General features: G+C 45.3%; 1 protein-coding gene across 3 annotated transcripts in view; it reads left to right on the forward strand.

Moving 5' to 3' along the window:
* The window catches only part of LOC141074359 (adhesion G-protein coupled receptor F3-like), a 33,313-nt gene extending 11,806 nt beyond the window's left edge, over window positions 1-21,507 (forward strand). For all 3 annotated transcript variants that reach the window (XM_073562006.1, XM_073562005.1, XM_073562007.1), the window contains 5 exons: window positions 274-1,635; window positions 5,453-5,494; window positions 10,295-10,363; window positions 21,094-21,134; window positions 21,296-21,507. In XM_073562006.1, the coding sequence (XP_073418107.1) occupies window positions 274-1,635; window positions 5,453-5,494; window positions 10,295-10,363; window positions 21,094-21,114 (1,494 nt within the window). In that variant the 3' untranslated portion in view covers window positions 21,115-21,134; window positions 21,296-21,507. The remainder of the gene's footprint in view (window positions 1-273; window positions 1,636-5,452; window positions 5,495-10,294; window positions 10,364-21,093; window positions 21,135-21,295) is intronic.
* The last annotated feature ends 1,281 nt before the right edge of the window (window positions 21,508-22,788 follow it).

Consider the following 22,788-nt stretch of genomic DNA (forward strand, 5'->3'; position numbering starts at 1 on the left):
AGCCCATCAGGCATTTGCCAGAATTGCTGGATGACCAGTCCGGCCCTGGTTGGTAGTGCTCAGTTGCAGAGCTGTGCAGCTCCGTTCACTGTATAGTATCCGCCGCCGTTTACGGCACACCCACCACCAATTATAAAATAAAAATTGCAACAATTATTTTTAGTCCAAAATATCTATAGAACTAGCTAAAGTGAATAGATTTTTAATCCTTTGTTACCATGACTAATTACCACCAGGACTCAGATGTACAAAATGTTTTTTCTTCCATTCTAGAAAGTGCTTGTAATCACCAACCAGCTGCTCAATCTCATCTCCTCCGAGCCGTCACTCAGTCTGGAGAAGAACTTGGGTCCTCAGCTACTGACCTGTCTGGAGAATCTTCTATCAAGCATGGCCACCACAGAACATTCCTTCACTTTATTCTTTAGATATTTTGACCTGCACTGCTCTGTGACCTCCTGTGAGGTTCTGGAAGATAATGGGATCTTGAGCCTGGATTCAGGGACCACGGTATCACTGCCTGGCGATGATACTGATTATTCCCCTAGATGTCTGGTGAACATGTTCTCTGTGACATACAGACCCAAGACTGGAAGCTTCAACAGCCGGTACGACTGCAGCGGAGATCAAATCTGTTCCTACTCCTTGGCCAGTGCCATACAGATGCACATTCTGAAGCTAAACGATACAACCCACCACGTGGCCGATGTCAACATGACCTTCACGTGTGGGAACAGGATGTGTGACCAGACTGCAGTATGTGTCTTCTGGGATATCCAGCTCAATAAGTGGCTATCAAATGGTTGTAGGACCCAAGTCAAGTATGGAGTCACCAGTTGCCTGTGCCACCATCTGACATCATTCTCAATTCTAATGTCAGGCTCTCTACCCGAAAGTATAGCAAATTCTTCAGCTCTGGATTATATGACTAAGATTGGACTTCCAGTGTCCATAGTGTCCCTGCTCATTTGTATCTCAATCCAAGTGCTCCTGCTGAGACGGACCAGTAATGGCATGGCCTTCCATCGGCACGTTGCCATCCTCCACATGTCCGCATTCCTTCTAGGTAGCCATGTCTCCTTCTTAGCTTCATGCTTCATTGAACCTGAGGTTCAGCAGACGTTTTGCGTGGCCCTCACTTTCTGCACTCACCTATTCCTCTTGGGTTTCTTCGGTTGGACTTTGGTTCAGGGAACATCTTTAATTCTTCGATTAGTTTTCGTTTTTCACCATGTGACCATGACAGAATTTGTGGTTTTGTCGGTGGTGCTGGGATATCTCTGCCCCTTGGCTGTGTCTTTAGGCACCTTTTTGGCTTACTACCACCATCATTACAGGAGGACCAAGGCATGCTGGCTGGACAACGATTCTGGTGCCTCAATGAGCTTCACCATCCCCACCATCATCGTCATATCATTGAACGTTCTGGTTCTTATAGTCGTGATCCGTAAACTGCTCCGGCCATCGATTTCTGAGGGGAAGACAGAGGATGAAGCGGTGGTGAAGAAAGTGGCTAAGGCCGTCCTCTTCTGCACACCACAGTTTGGCCTGACATGGGCAGTCGGGATCCCTATACTTACAAATCATAATGCCGAATGGCTACACTACCTTTTTGATCTGCTAAACCCTTTACAGGTAAATCAGTTTTAAAAAAAAAATACATCTTACAACTTTTTTTAGTCTAGGACTGTAAGGACCGACCAAAATCTGCCCGCAATCCACAGACTGGCTGGAGGCTCTCCTCCACGGACTGGCTGGAGGCTCTCCTCCACGGACTGGCTGGAGGCTCTCCTCCACGGACTGGCTGGAGGCTCTCCTCCACGGACTGGCTGGAGGCTCTCCTCCACGGACTGGCTGGAGGCTCTCCTCCACGGACTGGCTGGAGGCTCTCCTCCACGGACTGGCTGGAGGCTCTCCTCCACGGACTGGCTGGAGGCTCTCCGCCACGGACTGGCTGGAGGCTCTCCTCCACGGACTGGCTGGAGGCTCTCCTCCACGGACTGGCTGGAGGCTCTCCTCCACGGACTGGCTGGAGGCTCTCCTCAGCGGAGTGTGACAGCTGCATATATTTATATTCACCTGTCACATTTGTCTCAAGAGAGCAGCCAGCCAGTCCGTGCATTAATGGCAGATTTCGGTTCGATGTATACCGCCGTCTGGCTGTGCCCTAATAGAAATAGCTTGTCCTAACCCCAGACCCTCATTGATCTGACGAATAAAGGGGCCGATGTGTTAAGTCTTAGAGAGGAGGGAATCAATTTGCAGGACTCGGGCCCAGCAACCTTCTGCCTGGTTCAGCTCATTTTTTTATTAGCTGGCCTGGTGTGGCACTGCGGCATAAAACCGCAATGCTTATGTCATGTCAGGCCGGCTATTTAAAAGTGGAGCAAGGAATGTCGGCAGATAGGAGGCGGTTTGCAGGTCTCCCATCCAGCGACCACAGATTCCTGACTCAGCGCTTGGATCAGGGTCCTGTAAATCGATTTGCTCTTCTTTACTCCATCTCCTTCACTTTCCACCAGGCACGGCTCTGCAATCATGGTTGTCGCTGGTCTTCTTACTGGCATTCCTTTGCATGTGACTGAGCTGCAGTATAAAGAACAGCCACAACTCTATGTAAGGTGCTGTGGCTGTAGTTGGTGCCCTCCATTGATCAGATATGGATGACCAAGCTATGGTTCTGAAATATTCTACAAGACTTTGGGTTCCCACTACTCAACGTTTTCAAGATCTCTGTTTGCTGTCAGTATATTGAAACATCGCAGCTAACAATCAGAACCTGTGCAGTCCTAATAGTTCTCACAGCTGAAGATTTCTTGTATGCACTCTCGTTAAATCTGTGTGAGCGAAACACATTTTCAGGACCAATAATTCTCCTGTCCTCGTTACAATGTGTCAGTTTGAAGACCATGGAGCTGGAAGATTATCTGGATCGGATGCAATATATGGAAAATTTCAGCTATGAGAAGAATGAGGTCATGATCAGCACCACACTGCTCCATGCAGTATAATGGGCCCCACATACTCCTCCATACAGTATAACGGCCCCAAATAGTCCTCCATACAGTATAATGGCCCCACATAGTGCTGCATACAGTATAATGGCCCCACATAGTGCTGCATACAGTATAATGGCCCCACATAGTGCTGCATACAGTATAATGGCCCCACATAGTGCTGCATACAGTATAATGGCCCCACATAGTGCTGCATACAGTATAATGGCCCCACATAGTGCTGCATACAGTATAATGGCCCCACATAGTGCTGCATACAGTATAATGGCCCCACATAGTGCTGCATACAGTATAATGGCCCCACATAGTGCTCCATACAGTATAATGGCCCCACTTACTGCTCCATGCAGTATAATGGCCCCACATAGTACTCCAAACAGTATAATGGCCCCACATAGTACTGCATGCAGTATAATGGTCCCACTTACTGCTCCATACAGTATAATGGCCCCACATAGTGCTCCATACAGTACAATGAGGCACATAGTGCTCCATACAGTATAATGGCCCCACTTACTGCTCCATACAGTATAATGGTCCCACTTAGCGCTCCATACAGTATAATGGTCCCACTTACCGCTCCATACAGTATAATGGTCCCACATAGTACTCCATATAGTATAATGGCCCCACTTACTGCTCCATACAGTATAATGGACCCACTTACTGCTCCATACAGTATAATGGCCCCACATAGTGCTCCATACAGTATAATGGTTCCACTTACTGCTCCATACAGTATAAAGGCCCCACATAGTACTCCATACAGTATAATGGCCCCACATAGTACTCCATATAGTATAATGGCCCCACTTACTGCTCCATACAGTATAATGGCCCCACTTACTGCTCCATACAGTATAATGGCCCCACTTACTGCTCCATACAGTATAATGGTCCCACTTACTGCTCCATACAGTATAATGGTCCCACTTACTGCTCCATACAGTATAATGGTCCCACTTACTGCTCCATACAGTATAATGGTCCCACTTACTGCTCCATACAATATAATGGTCCCACTTACTGCTCCATACAGTATAATGGCTCCACATAGTGCTGCATAGAGTATAATGGCCCCACATAGTGCTCCATACAGTACAATGAGGCACATAGTGCTCCATACAGTATAATGTCCCCACTTACTGCTCCATACAGTATAATGGTCCCACTTACTGCTCCATACAGTATAATGATCCCACTTACTGCTCCATTCAGTATAATGGCCCCACATTGTGCTCCATACAGTATAATGGCCCCACATTGTGCTCCATACAGTATAATGGCCCCACTTACTGCTCCATACAGTATAATGGCCCCACTTACTGCTCCATACAGTATAATGGTCCCACTTACTGCTCCATACAGTATAATGGTCCCACATAGTACTCCATACAGTATAATGGTTCCACTTACTGCTCCATACAGTATAAAGGCCCCACATAGTACTCCATACAGTATAATGGCCCCACATAGTACTCCATATAGTATAACGGCCCCACTTACTGCTCCATACAGTATAATGGCCCCACATAGTACTCCATATAGTATAATGGCCCCACTTACTGCTCCATACAGTATAATGGCCCCACTTACTGCTCCATACAGTATAATGGCCCCGCATAGTGCTCCATACAGTATAATGGTTCCACTTACTGCTCCATACAGTATAAAGGCCCCACATAGTACTCCATACAGTATAATGGCCCCACATAGTGCAACATACAGTATAATGGCCCCACATAGTGCAACATACAGTATAATGGCCCCACTTACTGCTCCATACAGTATAATGGCTCCACATAGTACTCCATACAGTATAATGGTCCCACTTACTGCTCCATACAGTATAATGGCCCCACATAGTGCTCCATACAGTATAATGGCCCCACATACGGCTCCATACAGTATAATGGCCCCACATAGTGCTGCATACAGTATAATGGTCCCACATAGTGCTCCATACAGTATAATGGCCCCACATAGTGCTGAAATCAGTATAATGGCCCCACATACTGTAGTGCTGCATACAGTATAATGGCCCCACATTAAAAAATAAATACTCACCTCTGCCCGTTCTCCCGCTGCTCCAGTCTCTGCGTGGAAAGTGTACACCTGCATTCGGAGTCACCAGGGTAATATACCTGATCGCTGGGGATCGCAGAAGTAAATTAACCAAAGCAGAGAACCTCCAGATGCAGAACAGGGATGGCGCCATCTTTGGAAGGAAGCAGCCATTTGTCCCTAATTCTAGTCAACCCTTTAATTGGGAAGTCCAGTTTTTCCCTACAGCAGTCCCACCGTGCGATCTCATTAGAAGCGTCATACAGCAGCCACGAGCCCAGACTATTTAATCTTCCCTAGATACCCTCATGTCATCTCACTGGTGACACGTTAAGTGGTGGGGTGCTAACGATGCTTCCATTTCCCCGCAGGGCGTCTTTCTCCTGCTCTTCGGGTGTCTGCTGGATAATAAGGTCAGTAATCTCTCGGTGATATCCTAGTGAGCCGCTCTCTCACCCACATACATGAAGGAGGGTATGTGTCACCGCGTGGGTCCTTGGACCCGTCCCGCAGTGCTCATGGACCCTTTTATAGGCCCTTGTTCCACCATGTGATGTCTGTGTAGACTCGGTGTTTTTAATAATTCGGTCAGTTTTGCTGGACAGGTTCAGCTCCTCCGACCATCAAGTTTCATCGTCTGCCTCTAGTCTGAGGATACATTCTAGAAAAAAAAAATGGAAATGGGAAAACCCTTAAAGCATCCGGAATGCACGACTCTGGAATTGTATGACTAAATGGCCCGACCTTAAAGATGAGGCCCCACAATTAACCCTATCCCATCCTCCTACCTAAAATAAACCACCACTGGGTGACGTTGGGTGTAAGAAGGCCACAACCACCTCATTTATTAAAATAACAAAAAACAACATCAAAATCACAATAATAAATAGTATAACCGCCTAAAAAAGGAGGCTGGCGTGGAATTGTGACCACAGCTCCTCTATGCTGCACCGCGCCGGCTTGAGGGCCCCCAGCTGCATGATGTCCTCACCAGATGTCCCGCTGAGACCTAAGCCCAGTGGGGACCCACTTATAATTTCAGTAATGACACTGCCCCACATGGGGGTCACCCATGCTTATGGTTCTCCCATGTCCTTCTGGGCAGTCCACCACCTTCCAAGACCCTGTCTTTTTCCGCCACAGCAAGCAGGCATGACTCTTTATGTATGCAAGTCCCGCCACAGACCTAAAGCCTTCTCAACATCTTCCATTAGTGCCAAAGCCCAAAAATCTCTGCCAACTGAGTTTAGAGGAACTCCATCTGTCATGCTCACGCCCTGACTGGTGGGCGTGAGCCAGGGGGTTGTGGCCCCACTGTGTCACAAACCAGACTACCCTGGAAGGGGTGTGACTAGGACAGCTGCCTTGGTCTTCTCTGGAGCCTCCAATGGTGAGGTCAGGCTTGTGTGGCAGGCAACTGCCAGGTGCCACTCCAGGGTGGTGTCTGGCTGTGGCTGCTGATCCCACTTGGGGAGATGGTGGCACGGCTGACACACTAGCAGGCAGGCATGGCAGAGACACAGGACAGGCAGGCACGGCTGAGACACAGGGCAGGCAGGTGTGGTGTGAGAAGGAACAGGTACAGCGGGTGCTAGAACTGGTACTGACAGGAAAGAGTGGAGTATGACGGAACAGGTTTGGACCTGTTCACACAGGAGGAGCAGGTACAGGTACTGACAGGAAAGAGTGGAGTATGACGGATCAGGTTTGGACCTGTTCACACAGGAGGAGCAGGTACGGGTACTGACAGGAAAGAGTGGAGTATGACAGAACATGTTTGGACCTGTTCACACAGGAGGAGCAAGTACGGGTACTGACAGGAAAGAGTGGAGTGTGACGGATCAGGTTTGGACCTGTTCACACAGGAGGAGAACCGCAAGGCTGCGGAGAAGAGCTGGAGAGCAGCGAAAGGTTCTGCAGCAGCAGAACCACAAGAGTACGGAGCACAAGCTGAGCCTAAAGAATATGGAGCACAAGCAGAGCCTAAAGAGTACTGAGCAGGCAGAGGCGCAAGACTGTGAAGAAGAGTAGCAGAGCAGCAAGAGGTTCTGCAGCAGCAGAGCCAGAACCAAGCAGAACCGCAAGAGTACGGAGAAAAGGCAGAGCCTAAAGAGTACAGAGCAGGCAGAGTTGCAAAAGAGCAGAGCACGAGCAGAACCGCAAGACTGCGGAGAAGAGTAGCAGAGCAGCAAGAGGTTCTGCAACAGCAGAACCAGAACCAAGCAGAACTGCAAGAGTACGGAGCACAGGCAGAACCTAAAGAGTACAGCGCAGTCAGAGTCGCAAGAGAGCGGAGCATGAACAGAGCCGCAAGAGTGCAGAACACAAGCAGACAGGGAGGACACAAGGAAAGAAGCCACAGACAAGGAGACAGACAGACAAAGGTAGGACAGAGTTCAGACAGGGCAACAGTATGAGACAGGGCCAAGGACACAGGCACCAGAGTATACACAGGTACAAAGCAAGGCTAGAACAAAGACACAGAGACCAGGATATTCTGCCTCCTGGAGAGCAGACAGAGACGTACCAAGCAAAGCTAGGAGTAAAGCCTCCAGAGAAGGAGGAACACAGAGCAAGACCTGGCAGCTCAGTAGCAAGACACTAACTGAGTAAACACATTCCATGGCAAGGTTCCACCGGATGGAGCTGCCCTAAATACTAGAGGGCTCTTGGTAATTGGTCAGGGACACATTAGACAGGTGCACCCTGACTCCATAAGAACCATAGAGTTCTGGCACCGCCCCTATGCACACAGGAAACATGCACAGAGCAGATAGGAGACAAGAGGCACAGAGCATGGAGCTGGCAGGAGACAGAAATCACAGCAAGGCCTGGAGCAGTAAGTTGGTGTGTGGGGAATTGGAGGCCATGCAGTGATGCCAGCAGGGTTGTTACACCATCCAACCTCAAAAACTACTGAGAAGGGGCCTCCAATTTGCGGTGCCGTACCACCACGGCACCGAGCCGCACAACAAAATGAGACACCTCCTGATAAACTTTAATGCGCACCGTAGTAATCCCTCCCACCGACCACGCATGTTTCCATGTGAGGTGCTCTACAATGTCCGACCAGACGAGCACCAAACCTGTACAGGATGACAAGAGCCTAAAGAAATAGCACTTAAAGGGGTATTCCCACCTCCAAGATCCTATCCCAATATGTAGTAGGAGTAATACAGTAAAAGTCTTTAGTCAGCCACCAATTGTGCAAGTTCTCCCACTTATAAAGATGAGAGCGGTCTGTAATTGACATCATAGGTAGACCACGACTATGAGAGTCACAATGAGAAAACAAATCCAGAAAATCACCTTGTCTGAAATATTTATTTTGCAAATCATGGTGGAAAATAAGTATTTGGTCATTAACAAAAGTTCATCTCAATATTTTGTTATTTATCCTTTGTTGGCAATGACAGAGGTGAAACGTTTTCTTTAAGTTTTCACAAGGTTGCCACACACTGTTGTTGGTATGTTGGCCCATTCCTCCATGCAGATCTCCTCTAGAGCACTGATGTTTTGGGTCTGTCGCTGGCAAACACGGACTTTCAAATCACTCCAAAGGTTTTCTATGGGGTTGAGATCTGGAGACTGGCTAGGCCACTCCAGGACCTTCATATGCTTCTTACGAAGCAACTCCTTCGTTGCCCTGGCGGTGTGCTTGGGTTCATTATCATGATGAAAGACCCATCCATATTTCATCTGTAATGCCCTTGCTGATGGAAGGAGGTTTGCACTCAAAATCTCACGATACATGGCCCCATTCATTCTTTCATGTACACGGATCAGTCGTCCTGGTCCCTTTGCAGAGAAACAGACCCAAAACATGATGTTGCCACCCCCATGCTTCACAGTAGGTATGGTGTTCTTTGGGTGCAACTCAGCATTCTGTCTCCTCCAAACATGATGAGTTGTTTTCACCAAACAGTTCTTTTGTTTCATCGCACCATATGACATTCTCCCAATACTCTTCTGGATAATCCAAATGCGCTCTAGCAAACTTCAGACGGGCCCGGACATGTACAGGCTTAAGCAGGGGGACACGTCTGGCACTACAGAATCTGAGTCCCTGGCGCTGTAGTATGTTACTGATGGTAGTCTTTGTTATGGTGGTCCCAGCTCTATGCAGGTCATTCACTAGGTCCCCCCGTGTGGTTCTGGGATTTTTGCTCACCGTTCTTGTGATCATTTTGACCCCACGGGGTGAGATCTTGTGTGGAGCCCCAGATCGAGGGAGATTATCAGTGGTCTTGTATGTCTTCCATTTCCTTATTATTTCTCCCACAGTTGATTTCATCACACCAAGCTGCTTGCCTACTGCAGATTCAGTCTTCCCAGCCTGGTGCAGGGCTACAGTTTTGTTTCTGGTGTCCTTCGACAGCTCCTTGGTCTTCACCATTGTGGAGTTTGGAGTGTAACTGTTTGAGGTTGTGGACAGGTGTCTTTTATACTGATAACAAGGTCAGACAGCTGCCATTACTACAGGTAATGAGTGGAGGCCAGAGGAGCCTCTTAAAGAAGAAGATACAGGTCTGTGAGAGCCAGAAATCTTCCATGTTTTTAGGTGACCAATTACTTATTTTCCACCATAATTTGCAAAATAAATATTTCCAAATCAGACAAGGTGATTTTCTGGATTTGTTTTCTCATTGTGACTCTCATAGTTGTGGTCTACCTATGATGTCAATTACAGGCAGCTCTCATCTTTATAAGTGGGAGAACTTGCACAATTGGTGGCTGACTAAATATTATTATTACGGTGGAGAAAAAAAGTAATAATATATACCTCCAATTAGAAACTATAGTTTGTCTGATTCACTACGTCTCTTTCCTCATGTGCTGGCTTTGCAGGACCTTAGGTATCCATGGTTACCTCCACTGATAAAATGACAGCTAGATTCTGGTGGTTGTAACCATGGATACCTAAGGTCCTGCAAAGCCAGCACATGAGGAAAGAGACATAGTGAATCAGAAAAACTATACTACATTTCATATGGAAGTATTATTTGAGCTCTATATGGCAGCATTATGTGATCTGTGTATGGGGGGGGGGAGACTTACATCTTTGGATAATAAGATATTGACCGCCTCCCTTAGTGATATGGGCTCAGATTTTTGGCACCAATACAATAAACTTCAATAGTTAAAAAAAAAAGAAAAACTGCTGAAAATAAAAACTATTGGAGTTCTAGAGTAACATCCTCGCTGTGTTCTAGGACATGCGCCTTGTGAAGAAATATCTGCTAAAGAAATCCTCCTCCTCCACCACCAGCAACAGCAGCGCGGTAAGAGCAATACCAACAGACATGGCAGCACAACCTGAGCGATCACCACCACACAGCTTCAGTAGCAATCCTACAGGCTTCAGAGCTGAACTCACCCTGCATTGTACAAGAAAAACTAACTGTGTCCCACATTATACCAGCTCAGTCAAACCAATATGCCTTCCCAAAAGACTGCTGCCGCTTCCAATAACACCAGCAGAATAGTGAATGCAGCTCTGGAGCATAATACAGGATGTAACTCAGGATCAGTAATGTAATGTGTGTACACAGTGACTGCACCAGCAGAATAGTGAGTGCAGCTCTGGAGTATAATACAGGATGTAACTCAGAATCAGTAATGTAATGTGTGTACACAGTGACTGCACCAGCAGAATAGTGAGTGCAGCTCTGGGGTATAATACAGGATGTAACTCAGGATCAGTAATGTAATGTGTGTACACAGTGACTGCACCAGCAGAATAGTGAGTGCAGCTCTGGGGTATAATACAGGATGTAACTCAGGATCAGTAATGTATGTACACAGTGACTGCACCAGCAGAATAGTGAGTGCAGCTCTGGGGTATAATACAGGATGTAACTCAGGATCAGTAATGTATGTACACAGTGACTGCACCAGCAGAATAGTGAGTGCAGCTCTGGAGTATAATACAGGATGTAACTCAGGATCAGTAATGTAATGTATGTACACAGTGACTGCACCAGCAGAATAGTGAGTGCAGCTCTGGAGTATAATACAGAAGGTAACTCAGGATCAGTAATGTAATGTATGTACACAGTGACTGCACCAGCAGAATAGTGAGTGCAGCTCTGGAGTATAATACAGGAGGTAACTCAGGATCAGTAATGTAATGTGTGTACACAGTGACTGCACCAGCAGAATAGTGAGTGCAGCTCTGGGGTATAATACAGGATGTAACTCAGGATCAGTAATGTAATGTATGTACACAGTGACTGCACCAGCAGAATAGTGAGTGCAGCTCTGGAGTATAATACAGGAGGTAACTCAGGATCAGTAATGTAATGTGTGTACACAGTGACTGCACCAGCAGAATAGTGAGTGCAGATCTGGGGTATAATACAGGATGTAACTCAGGATCAGTAATGTAATGTATGTACACAGTGACTGCACCAGCAGAATAGTGAGTGCAGCTCTGGGGTATAATACAGGATGTAACTCAGGATCAGTAATGTAATGTATGTACACAGTGACTGCACCAGCAGAATAGCGAGTGCAGCTCTGGGGTATAATACAAGATGTAACTCAGGATCAGTAATGTAATGTATGTACACTGACTGCACCAGCAGAATAGTGAGTGCAGCTCTGGAGTATAATACAGGATGTAACTCAGGATCAGTAATGTAATGTATGTACACAGTGACTGCACCAGCAGAATAGTGAGTGCAGCTCTGGAGTATAATACAGGAGGTAACTCAGGATCAGTAATGTAATGTATGTACACAAAGACTGCACCAGCAGAATAGTGAGTGCAGCTCTGGAGTATAATACAGGATGTAACTCAGGATCAGTAATGTATGTACACAGTGACTGCACCAGCAGAATAGTGAGTGCAGCTCTGGAGCATAATACAGGATGTAACTCAGGATCAGTAATGTAATGTATGTACACAGTGACTGCACCAACAGAATAGTGAGTGCAGCTCTGGGGTATAATACAGGATGTAACTCAGGATCAGTAATGTAATGTATGTACACTGACTGCACCAGCAGAATAGTGAGTGCAGCTCTGGAGTATAATACAAGATGTAACTCAGGATCAGTAATGTAATGTATGTAAACATTGACTGCACCAGCAGAATAGTGAGTGCAGCTCTGGAGTATAATACAGGATGTAACTCAGGATCAGTAATGTAATGTATGTACACAGTGACTGCACCAGCAGAATAGTGAGTGCAGCTCTGGGGTATAATACAAGATGTAACTCAGGATCAGTAATGTATGTATACAGGGACTGCACCAGCAGAATAGTGAGTGCAGCTCTGGGGTATAATACAGGAGGTAACTCAGGATCAGTAATGTAATGTATGTACACTGTGACTGCACCAGCAGAATAGCGAGTGCAGCTCTGGGGTATAATACAAGATGTAACTCAGGATCAGTAATGTAATGTATGTACACTGACTGCACCAGCAGAATAGTGAGTGCAGCTCTGGAGTATAATACAGGAGGTAACTCAGGATCAGTAATGTATGTACACAGTGACTCCACCAGCAGAATAGTGAGTGCAGCTCTGAAGTATAATACAGGAGGTAACTCAGGATCAGTAATGTATGTACACAGTGACTCCACCAGCAGAATAGTGAGTGCAGCTCTGGGGTATAATACAGGAGGTAACTCAGGATCAGTAATGTATGTACACAGTGACTGCACCAGCAGAATAGTGAGTGCAGCTCTGGGGTATAATACAGGAGGTAACTCAGGATCAGTAATGTAATGTATGTACACAGTGACTGCACCAGCAGAATAGCGAGTGCAGCTCTGGGGTATAATACAAGATGTAACTCAGGATCAGTAAAGTAATGTATGTACACTGACTGCACCAGCAGAATAGTGAGTGCAGCTCTGGAGTATAATACAGGATGTAACTCAGGATCAGTAATGTAATGTATGTACACAGTGACTCCACCAGCAGAATAGTGAGTGCAGCTCTGGGGTATAATACAGGATGTAACTCAGGATCAGTAATGTAATGTATGTACACAGTGACTCCACCAGCAGAATAGTGAGTGCAGCTCTGGGGTATAATACAGGAGGTAACTCAGGATCAGTAATGTAATGTATGTACACTGTGACTGCACCAGCAGAATAGCGAGTGCAGCTCTGGAGTATAATACAAGATGTAACTCAGGATCAGTAATGTAATGTATGTACACTGACTGCACCAGCAGAATAGTGAGTGCAGCTCTGGAGTATAATACAGGAGGTAACTCAGGATCAGTAATGTAATGTATGTACACAGAGACTGCACCAGCAGAATAGTGAGTGCAGCTCTGGGGTATAATACAGGAGGTAACTCAGGATCAGTAATGTATGTACACAGTGACTGCACCAGCAGAATAGTGAGTGCAGCTCTGGAGTATAATACAGGAGGTAACTCAGGATCAGTAATGTAATGTATGTACACAATGACTGCACCAGCAGAATAGTGAGTGCAGCTCTGGAGTATAATACAGGATGTAACTCAGGATCAGTAATGTAATGTATGTACACAGTGACTGCACCAGCAGAATAGTGAGGGCAGCTCTGGGGTATAATACAAGATGTAACTCAGGATCAGTAATGTAATGTATGTATACAGGGACTGCACCAGCAGAATAGTGAGTGCAGCTCTGGGGTATAATACAGGAGGTAACTCAGGATCAGTAATGTAATGTATGTACACTGACTGCACCAGCAGAATAGTGAGTGCAGCTCTGGAGTATAATACAGGAGGTAACTCAGGATCAGTAATGTATGTACACAGTGACTCCACCAGCAGAATAGTGAGTGCAGCTCTGGGGTATAATACAGGAGGTAACTCAGGATCAGTAATGTAATGTATGTACACAGTGACTGCACCAGCAGAATAGTGAGTGCAGCTCTGGGGTATAATACAGGAGGTAACTCAGGATCAGTAATGTAATGTATGTACACAGTGACTGCACCAGCAGAATAGCGAGTGCAGCTCTGGGGTATAATACAGGAGGTAACTCAGGATCAGTAATGTAATGTATGTACACTGACTGCACCAGCAGAATAGTGAGTGCAGCTCTGGAGTATAATACAGGAGGTAACTCAGGATCAGTAATGTATGTACACAGTGACTCCACCAGCAGAATAGTGAGTGCAGCTCTGGGGTATAATACAGGAGGTAACTCAGGATCAGTAATGTAATGTATGTACACAGTGACTGCACCAGCAGAATAGTGAGTGCAGCTCTGGGGTATAATACAGGAGGTAACTCAGGATCAGTAAAGTAATGTATGTACACTGTGACTGCACCAGCAGAATAGTGAGCGCAGCTCTGGAGTATAATACGAGATGTAACTCAGGATCAGTAATGTAATGTATGTACACTGACTGCACTAGCAGAATAGTGAGTGCAGCTCTGGAGTATAATACAGGAGGTAACTCAGGATCAGTAATGTAATGTATGTACACTGTGACTGCACCAGCAGAATAGTGAGTGCAGCTCTGGAGTATAATACAGGATGTAACTCAGGATCAGTAATGTAATGTATGTACACAGTGACTCCACCAGCAGAATAGTGAGTGCAGCTCTGGGGTATAATACAGGAGGTAACTCAGGATCAGTAATGTAATGTATGTACACAGTGACTGCACCAGCAGAATAGTGAGTGCAGCTCTGGGGTATAATACAAGATGTAACTCAGGATCAGTAATTTAATGTATGTATACAGGGACTGCACCAGCAGAATAGTGAGTGCAGCTCTGGGGTATAATACAGGAGGTAACTCAGGATTAGTAATGTAATGTATGTACACTGTGACTGCACCAGCAGAATAGCGAGTGCAGCTCTGGGGTATAATACAAGATGTAACTCAGGATCAGTAATGTAATGTATGTACACTGACTGGACCAGCAGAATAGTGAGTGCAGCTCTGGAGTATAATACAGGAGGTAACTCAGGATCAGTAGTGTAATGTATGTACACAGAGACTGCACCAGCAGAATAGTGAGTGCAGCTCTGGAGTATAATACGAGATGTAACTCAGGATCAGTAATGTAATGTATGTACACTGACTGCACCAGCAGAATAGTGAGTGCAGCTCTGGAGTATAATACGAGATGTAACTCAGGATCAGTAATGTATGTACACAGTGACTGCACCAGCAGAATAGTGAGTGCAGCTCTGGAGCATAATACAGGAGGTAACTCAGGATCAGTAATGTAATGTATGTACACAGAGACTGCACCAGCAGAATAGTGAGTGCAGCTCTGGAGTATAATACAGGATTTAACTCAGGATCAGTAATGTATGTACACAGTGACTGCACCAGCAGAATAGTGAGTGCAGCTCTGGAGCATAATACAGGATGTAACTCAGGATCAGTAATGTAATGTATGTACACAATGACTGCACCAGCAGAATAGTGAGTGCAGCTCTGGAGTATAATACAGGATGTAACTCAGGATCAGTAATGTAATGTATGTACACAGTGACTGCACCAGCAGAATAGTGAGGGCAGCTCTGGGGTATAATACAAGATGTAACTCAGGATCAGTAATGTAATGTATGTATACAGGGACTGCACCAGCAGAATAGTGAGTGCAGCTCTGGGGTATAATACAGGAGGTAACTCAGGATCAGTAATGTAATGTATGTACACTGACTGCACAAGCAGAATAGTGAGTGCAGCTCTGGAGTATAATACAGGAGGTAACTCAGGATCAGTAATGTATGTACACAGTGACTCCACCAGCAGAATAGTGAGTGCAGCTCTGGAGTATAATACAGGAGGTAACTCAGGATCAGTAATGTATGTACACAGTGACTCCACCAGCAGAATAGTGAGTGCAGCTCTGGAGTAAAATACAGGAGGTAACTCAGGATCAGTAATGTATGTACACAGTGACTCCACCAGCAGAATAGTGAGTGCAGCTCTGGGGTATAATACAGGAGGTAACTCAGGATCAGTTATGTAATGTATGTACACAGTGACTGCACCAGCAGAATAGTGAGTGCAGCTCTGGAGTATAATACGAGATGTAACTCAGGATCAGTAATGTAATGTATGTACACTGACTGCACCAGCAGAATAGTGAGTGCAGCTCTGGAGTATAATACAGGATGTAACTCAGGATCAGTAGTGTAATGTATGTACACAGTGACTGCACCAGCAGAATAGCGAGTGCAGCTCTGGGGTATAATACAAGATGTAACTCAGGATCAGTAATGTAATGTATGTACACTGACTGCACCAGCAGAATAGTGAGTGCAGCTCTGGAGTATAATACAGGAGGTAACTCAGGATCAGTAGTGTAATGTATGTACACAGAGACTGCACCAGCACAATAGTGAGTGCAGCTCTGGAGTATAATACGAGATGTAACTCAGGATCAGTAATGTAATGTATGTACACTGACTGCACCAGCAGAATAGTGAGTGCAGCTCTGGAGTATAATACAGGATGTAACTCAGGATCAGTAATGTAATGTATGTACACAGTGACTGCACCAGCAGAATAGTGAGTGCAGCTCTGGGGTATAATACAGGATGTAACTCAGGATCAGTAATGTAATGTATGTACACTGACTGCACCAGCAGAATAGTGAGTGCAGCTCTGGAGTATAATACAGGATGTAACTCAGGATCAGTAATGTAATGTATGTACACAGTGACTGCACCCGCAGAATAGTGAGGGCAGCTCTGGGGTATAATACAAGATGTAACTCAGGATCAGTAATGTAATGTATGTATACAGGGACTGCACCAGCAGAATAGTAAGTGCAGCTCTTGGGTATAATACAGGAGGTAACTCAGAATCAGTAATGTAATGTATGTACACAGTGACTGCACCAGCAGAATAGCGAGTGCAGCTCTGGGGTATAATACAAGATGTAACTCAGGATCAGTAATGTATGTACACTGTGACTGCACCAGCAGAATAGTGAGCGCAGCTCTGGAGTATAATACGAGATGTAACTCAGGATCAGTAATGTAATGTATGTACACTGACTGCACCAGCAGAATAGTGAGTGCAGCTCTGGAGTATAATACAGGATGTAACTCAGGATCAGTAATGTAATGTATGTACACTGACTGCACCAGCAGAATAGTGAGGGCAGCTCTGGAGTATAATACAGGAGGTAACTCAGGATCAGTAATGTAATGTATGTACACAGAGACTGCACCAGCAGAATAGTGAGTGCAGCTCTGGAGTATAATACAGGATGTAACTCAGGATCAGTAATGTATGTACACAGTGACTGCACCAGCAGAATAGTGAGTGCAGCTCTGGAGCATAATACAGGATGTAACTCAGGATCAGTAATGTAATGTATGTACACAGTGACTGCACCAGCAGAATAGCGAGTGCAGCTCTGGGGTATAATACAGGAGGTAACTCAGGATCAGTAATGTAATGTATGTACACTGACTGCACCAGCAGAATAGTGAGTGCAGCTCTGGAGTATAATACAGGAGGTAACTCAGGATCAGTAATGTATGTACACAGTGACTCCACCAGCAGAATAGTGAGTGCAGCTCTGGGGTATAATACAGGAGGTAACTCAGGATCAGTAAAGTAATGTATGTACACTGTGACTGCACCAGCAGAATAGTGAGCGCAGCTCTGGAGTATAATACAAGATGTAACTCAGGATCAGTAATGTAATGTATGTACACTGACTGCACCAGCAGAATAGTGAGTGCAGCTCTGGAGTATAATACAGGAGGTAACTCAGGATCAGTAATGTAATGTATGTACACTGTGACTGCACCAGCAGAATAGTGAGTGCAGCTCTGGAGTATAATACAGGATGTAACTCAGGATCAGTAATGTAATGTATGTACACAGTGACTGCACCAGCAGAATAGTGAGTGCAGCTCTGGGGTATAATACAAGATGTATCTCAGGATCAGTAATTTAATGTATGTATACAGGGACTGCACCAGCAGAATAGTGAGTGCAGCTCTGGGGTATAATACAGGAGGTAACTCAGGATTAGTAATGTAATGTATGTACACTGTGACTGCACCAGCAGAATAGCGAGTGCAGCTCTGGGGTATAATACAAGATGTAACTCAGGATCAGTAATGTAATGTATGTACACTGACTGGACCAGCAGAATAGTGAGTGCAGCTTTGGAGTATAATACAGGATGTAACTCAGGATCAGTAATGTAATGTATGTACACAGAGACTGCACCAGCAGAATAGTGAGTGCAGCTCTGGAGTATAATACGAGATGTAACTCAGGATCAGTAATGTAATGTATGTACACTGACTGCACCAGCAGAATAGTGAGTGCAGCTCTGGAGTATAATACGAGATGTAACTCAGGATCAGTAATGTATGTACACAGTGACTGCACCAGCAGAATAGTGAGTGCAGCTCTGGAGCATAATACAGGAGGTAACTCAGGATCAGTAATGTAATGTATGTACACAGAGACTGCACCAGCAGAATAGTGAGTGCAGCTCTGGAGTATAATACAGGATGTAACTCAGGATCAGTAATGTATGTACACAGTGACTGCACCAGCAGAATAGTGAGTGCAGCTCTGGAGCATAATACAGGATGTAACTCAGGATCAGTAATGTAATGTATGTACACAATGACTGCACCAGCAGAATAGTGAGTGCAGCTCTGGAGTATAATACAGGATGTAACTCAGGATCAGTAATGTAATGTATGTACACAGTGACTGCACCAGCAGAATAGTGAGGGCAGCTCTGGGGTATAATACAAGATGTAACTCAGGATCAGTAATGTATGTATACAGGGACTGCACCAGCAGAATAGTGAGTGCAGCTCTGGGGTATAATACAGGAGGTAACTCAGGATCAGTAATGTAATGTATGTACACTGACTGCACCAGCAGAATAGTGAGTGCAGCTCTGGAGTATAATACAGGAGGTAACTCAGGATCAGTAATGTATGTACACAGTGACTCCACCAGCAGAATAGTGAGTGCAGCTCTGGAGTATAATACAGGAGGTAACTCAGGATCAGTAATGTATGTACACAGTGACTCCACCAGCTGAATAGTGAGTGCAGCTCTGGAGTAAAATACAGGAGGTAACTCAGGATCAGTAATGTATGTACACAGTGACTCCACCAGCAGAATAGTGAGTGCAGCTCTGGGGTATAATACAGGAGGTAACTCAGGATCAGTAATGTAATGTATGTACACAGTGACTGCACCAGCAGAATAGTGAGTGCAGCTCTGGAGTATAATACGAGATGTAACTCAGGATCAGTAATGTAATGTATGTACACTGACTGCACCAGCAGAATAGTGAGTGCAGCTCTGGAGTATAATACAGGATGTAACTCAGGATCAGTAGTGTAATGTATGTACACAGTGACTGCACCAGCAGAATAGCGAGTGCAGCTCTGGGGTATAATACAAGATGTAACTCAGGATCAGTAATGTAATGTATGTACACTGACTGCACCAGCAGAATAGTGAGTGCAGCTCTGGAGTATAATACAGGAGGTACCTCAGGATCAGTAGTGTAATGTATGTACACCGAGACTGCACCAGCACAATAGTGAGTGCAGCTCTGGAGTATAATACGAGATGTAACTCAGGATCAGTAATGTAATGTATGTACACTGACTGCACCAGCAGAATAGTGAGTGCAGCTCTGGAGTATAATACAGGATGTAACTCAGGATCAGTAATGTAATGTATGTACACAGTGACTGCACCAGCAGAATAGTGAGTGCAGCTCTGGGGTATAATACAGGATGTAACTCAGGATCAGTAATGTAATGTATGTACACTGACTGCACCAGCAGAATAGTGAGTGCAGCTCTGGAGTATAATACAAGATGTAACTCAGGATCAGTAATGTAATGTATGTACACAGTGACTGCACCAGCAGAATAGTGAGTGCAGCTCTGGAGTATAATACAGGATGTAACTCAGGATCAGTAATGTAATGTATGTACACAGTGACTGCACCCGCAGAATAGTGAGGGCAGCTCTGGGGTATAATACAAGATGTAACTCAGGATCAGTAATGTAATGTATGTATACAGGGACTGCACCAGCAGAATATTAAGTGCAGCTCTGGGGTATAATACAGGAGGTAACTCAGGATCAGTAATGTAATGTATGTACACAGTGACTGCACCAGCAGAATAGCGAGTGCAGCTCTGGGGTATAATACAAGATGTAACTCAGGATCAGTAATGTATGTACACTGTGACTGCACCAGCAGAATAGTGAGCGCAGCTCTGGAGTAGAATACGAGATGTAACTCAGGATCAGTAATGTAATGTATGTACACTGACTGCACCAGCAGAATAGTGAGTGCAGCTCTGGAGTATAATACAGGATGTAACTCAGGATCAGTAATGTAATGTATGTACACTGACTGCACCAGCAGAATAGTGAGGGCAGCTCTGGAGTATAATACAGGATGTAACTCAGGATCAGTAATGTAATGTATGTACACAGTGACTGCACCAGCAGAATAGTGAGGGCAGCTCTGGAGTATAATACAGGAGGTAACTCAGGATCAGTAATGTAATGTATGTACACAGAGACTGCACCAGCAGAATAGTGAGTGCAGCTCTGGAGTATAATACAGGATGTAACTCAGGATCAGTAATGTATGTACACAGTGACTGCACCAGCAGAATAGTGAGTGCAGCTCTGGAGCATAATACAGGATGTAACTCAGGATCAGTAATGTAATGTATGTACACAGTGACTGCACCAGCAGAATAGTGAGTGCAGCTGTGGGGTATAATACAGGATGTAACTCAGGATCAGTAATGTAATGTATGTACACAGTGACTGCACCAGCAGAATAGTGAGTGCAGCTCTGGAGTATAATACAGGATGTAACTCAGGATCAGTAATGTAATGTATGTACACAATGACTGCACCAGCAGAATAGTGAGTGCAGCTCTGGAGTATAATACAGGATGTAACTCAGGATCAGTAATGTAAAATTGCGTTTTTTTTCAGGTATAATTGGTTTGTGTGCACATTTATTGAGCCAATTTTTTACTCCATTTCTTTGTTCTATAGGCATCTGTAGTAACCGGCTGAGGCTAATTCAGCTTGCACTGGTAAGGTGTGATGTATTGGTTACTGTGGGGGGTAATTAACATCTGCTACCTGTGCTTATTATTGAGCTTGATGTCACCCCCACAGCTGTCCCCCAGAAGACTGTTGTCGCCCACATTTTTCACCTTCAGTTCTCTAACCTTATATATTGTATCTTCTGCAGAGACGTTGGACGGACGACAGGCAGGCGAATAAGACGATATTTATAATAATTCGGGCCATTTGCTGTCCTCTTACCATCGCGGATTGTGAATGCCCCCTGCACCCTCTGCCTTGTTACCTGCTCCCTGTAATGTCACTTCTACCATCTAATCCGGGGTCTCTGACGTCACATCATGTCCGTCCCCTCCAAATAAAAGGAACCAAGAGATTTGACCAGTGTTGCATCTTTCTGTATTAGTTGACCATGAGGACAACCCAGGGCACAGCGTCAACCCCTGCGCATATTGGGGAGTCTACACCTCGCTCCACATTATTACACAAATTCTATTTTGGAGGATGGTGGCCACACCGCGAGTTTCCTCCTTTATTCCCATAGCAGCCAGTGCCTCGGGTCTCCTTCGCAGCACGAGCTGGGGCATGGTCAGCACAAGATGATTCTGTTACGGACGGCGCGCAGTTCTTTCTTATTGAACCATGCTAGAAAGTGGACAGTGAGAAACTCTATATACTTTGCAGAGGTCATTTTCACGGACCCCAAAATGGCTACCAGGTCTCTTCCCATGATTCAGGCCCAAAACATGACTCCACTTCCTTGCTGAAGTCGCAGCCTTGTTGAGACATGGTGGACAGCCACCAACCATCCATTACTCCATCTATCTGGACCATCCAGGGTGCCATGGCCTCATCAGTAAACATGGCTGGTTTACAATCATTCTTGATGGCATGTCTTGTCCACTCTGCTTGTGAGCCATGTTTATGGATGAATATTAGGTTTATACACAACTGTAGCCTCTGGAGGATCTGACAGCTTGAGGTTCACGGACTCCAGAGGCACAGGCAGCTCCATTACCGGTTTGCTGCTCTTTGTAATGCTATGCTATTAGCTGCTCTCTCAATCCGATGAATTTGCCTGGTAGAAACCTTCCGCATTATGCCTTTATCTGCAAAATTATTTTCATAGTATGAGGATTGAGCTTAAGTTTTCGTAAAATAGCTAATGTTTTCATATCCTAGGCGTTACCCTATGTGACACTTTTCGGCAGCAGAGATCCTTTTTTTCCCCCCATATTACTTGAAATCTGCAGCTGCTTAATAATGTGAAACATCCTTCTTAAGTAGTTTTCCTTTAATTGGGCACCTGGTGAACGGAATATCACTGGGGGTCTGAGATTGATGTCAGTGATCCAAAGACCCTGAGAAACATTGTTACTCTTTTCCTGACATTGTGATTTTTCCATTTACGAACTGCAATTATCAGGATAAACATTTATAACAATGAGCGATTCATTCGGGAGAGGCAGAGACGTCAGTAACGTGGAACGCTTCCCAACCTAACGAGGAACGTCATCGCTTCTTCTGAATGCCCGCTCGTTAGTGACTAATTAATGTCTTCTTCCTACAATTGCCCCAGTAATTGAACACAAGCAGCAATCCACCAATGGAGAGAGAGTATCACGTCATGAGACCATGTAAGATACATTGTATATGAGGTGT

This window comes from Dendrobates tinctorius, unplaced genomic scaffold (assembly GCF_039654945.1).
Source record: "Dendrobates tinctorius isolate UK_male_01 unplaced genomic scaffold, ASM3965494v1 ptg000332l, whole genome shotgun sequence".
Taxonomy (NCBI): Eukaryota; Metazoa; Chordata; class Amphibia; order Anura; family Dendrobatidae; genus Dendrobates; species Dendrobates tinctorius.